At 54.7% G+C, this 1,478-nt stretch overlaps 1 protein-coding gene across 1 annotated transcript in view; it reads left to right on the top strand.

Annotated features, from left to right (window-relative positions):
* The first annotated feature begins 209 nt into the window (after positions 1–209).
* Positions 210–1,478, top strand: part of Sec61a1 (SEC61 translocon alpha 1 subunit) — a 15,364-nt gene continuing 14,095 nt past the window's right edge. Inside the window, exons 1-2 of the mRNA XM_021164462.1 lie at positions 210–372; positions 620–687. Of these exons, the coding sequence (XP_021020121.1) occupies positions 366–372; positions 620–687 (75 nt within the window). The 5' untranslated portion in view covers positions 210–365. The remainder of the gene's footprint in view (positions 373–619; positions 688–1,478) is intronic.

Raw genomic sequence — 1,478 nt, 5'->3', positions numbered from 1 at the left:
GGCCAACACCACCACGAAGCGTCCACTAGTAACAAGGGCTGATTTGGTCCTCACTTCCGGGAGAGTCTGCGCAGCTGCACACGCCCAGTTCCGGCGTGGCCCGACAGTCGTCTTCCCGACAGCCTCTCTGCTCCTGCTNCATGCCGGGAGTTGTGGTCTTGGCGCAGGCGGCGCGGCGGGCGCGCGTGGCAGGAAGCGGAAGCGGCCGGTGGCCCATCCCCGGCCCCGCCTCGCCGCGCCGCTCGCCGCCGGGCTATCACTGACGTGTCTCTCGGCCGAGGAAGCGCGCTCCGGAGCTAGTAGCGTCTCCTCACTCGAAGTGGAGCGCAGTCGAGGCCGGGCGTGTAGTCGGATCAGCCGCCGCCATGGCGAGTGAGTTTCCTGGGGGCCACCCCGGCGCAGCCAGGATGCGTCGCCTTTCCCCGCTTGGGCGCTCGCCCGCCGTGCTTCCCGATCCTGGCGGAACGCGGCCTGCCCGGGGGACTCGTTCCCGCGCCCCTAGACCGAGCCCTCTGGGTCCCCGCACGCCTACGCCCGGCTCTCATCGTGCCGGGCTCCCTCAGGTGCCCTNAAGTTACTCCGTACCTAACTCTTTCTCTTTCTGTTTCTTCCATCAAAGTCAAATTTCTGGAAGTCATCAAGCCATTCTGTGTCATCTTGCCGGAAATTCAGAAGCCAGAGAGAAAGGTAAGTCCCCAGATGGTGGTCAAAGAAGCCTTGCAAAATTGGGTGCTGGGAGTTTACAGTACAATTAAAAATGGCCTCAGCACACCGAGTGGAAACTGCCCCTCTGGAGTGTAGCTGTGTGTGCAGGGATACTCACGGGAGCCGTTNAAAGGTGACCCGGTTGTGTGGGAATTCTCCCANCACCATGTCTCGTTAGGAGCATCTTTAGTGGATAGTGGTTAACAAAGCCTCAGGCTTGCCTAGTCCGAAAGTGGGTCTGAGCAGTGATTAAGACCTCAGTTAGGATCCCAGATTGAGTTACCCTCCGTTCTTCACCTCCAGCAGGAGCAGATGATGGGGTGTTTGTTTCGTGCGGGAGGTGACTTCGGTATCTAGTTTCCAAAGGAAAAAGCGAGTCGTGTAATCGATATGAACGTGTTTGTGGTTTTTATTTGAATGTATGCTGCCCCAGCATCGAGTTTACATGCACTAGTGAAGTCTGCTGCCATTGACAGCAGGTGCGCTAAAACAAGGAAGGAGAGAACTGTGAATCTTAATCAGAATTTCCGTGGCAGGCAGCTTCGGCCCAAGAATAAATGTTCCTATGTGAGAGTGCCCGATGAAGGAAAGTCCAGGCCTGTGGGCTCAGAAAACAGTAAATCCACTTTGTGTTCCTAGGTTTTTTTTTGTGTTTTGAATTTTGTTTTTGTTTTTTTTTTTCAGACTCATATATTCACATCTGGCATTTGTAGCTGGCATTCACATGGATACTTTGTGCTTCTAATTTATTCTTTACTTTCCATAGTTCTATG

This window comes from Mus caroli, chromosome 6 (assembly GCF_900094665.2).
Source record: "Mus caroli chromosome 6, CAROLI_EIJ_v1.1, whole genome shotgun sequence".
Lineage (NCBI taxonomy): Eukaryota > Metazoa > Chordata > Mammalia > Rodentia > Muridae > Mus > Mus caroli.
The sequence above is the reverse complement of the archived record's forward strand: the minus strand, read 5'-3'. Positions and strand labels throughout refer to the sequence as shown.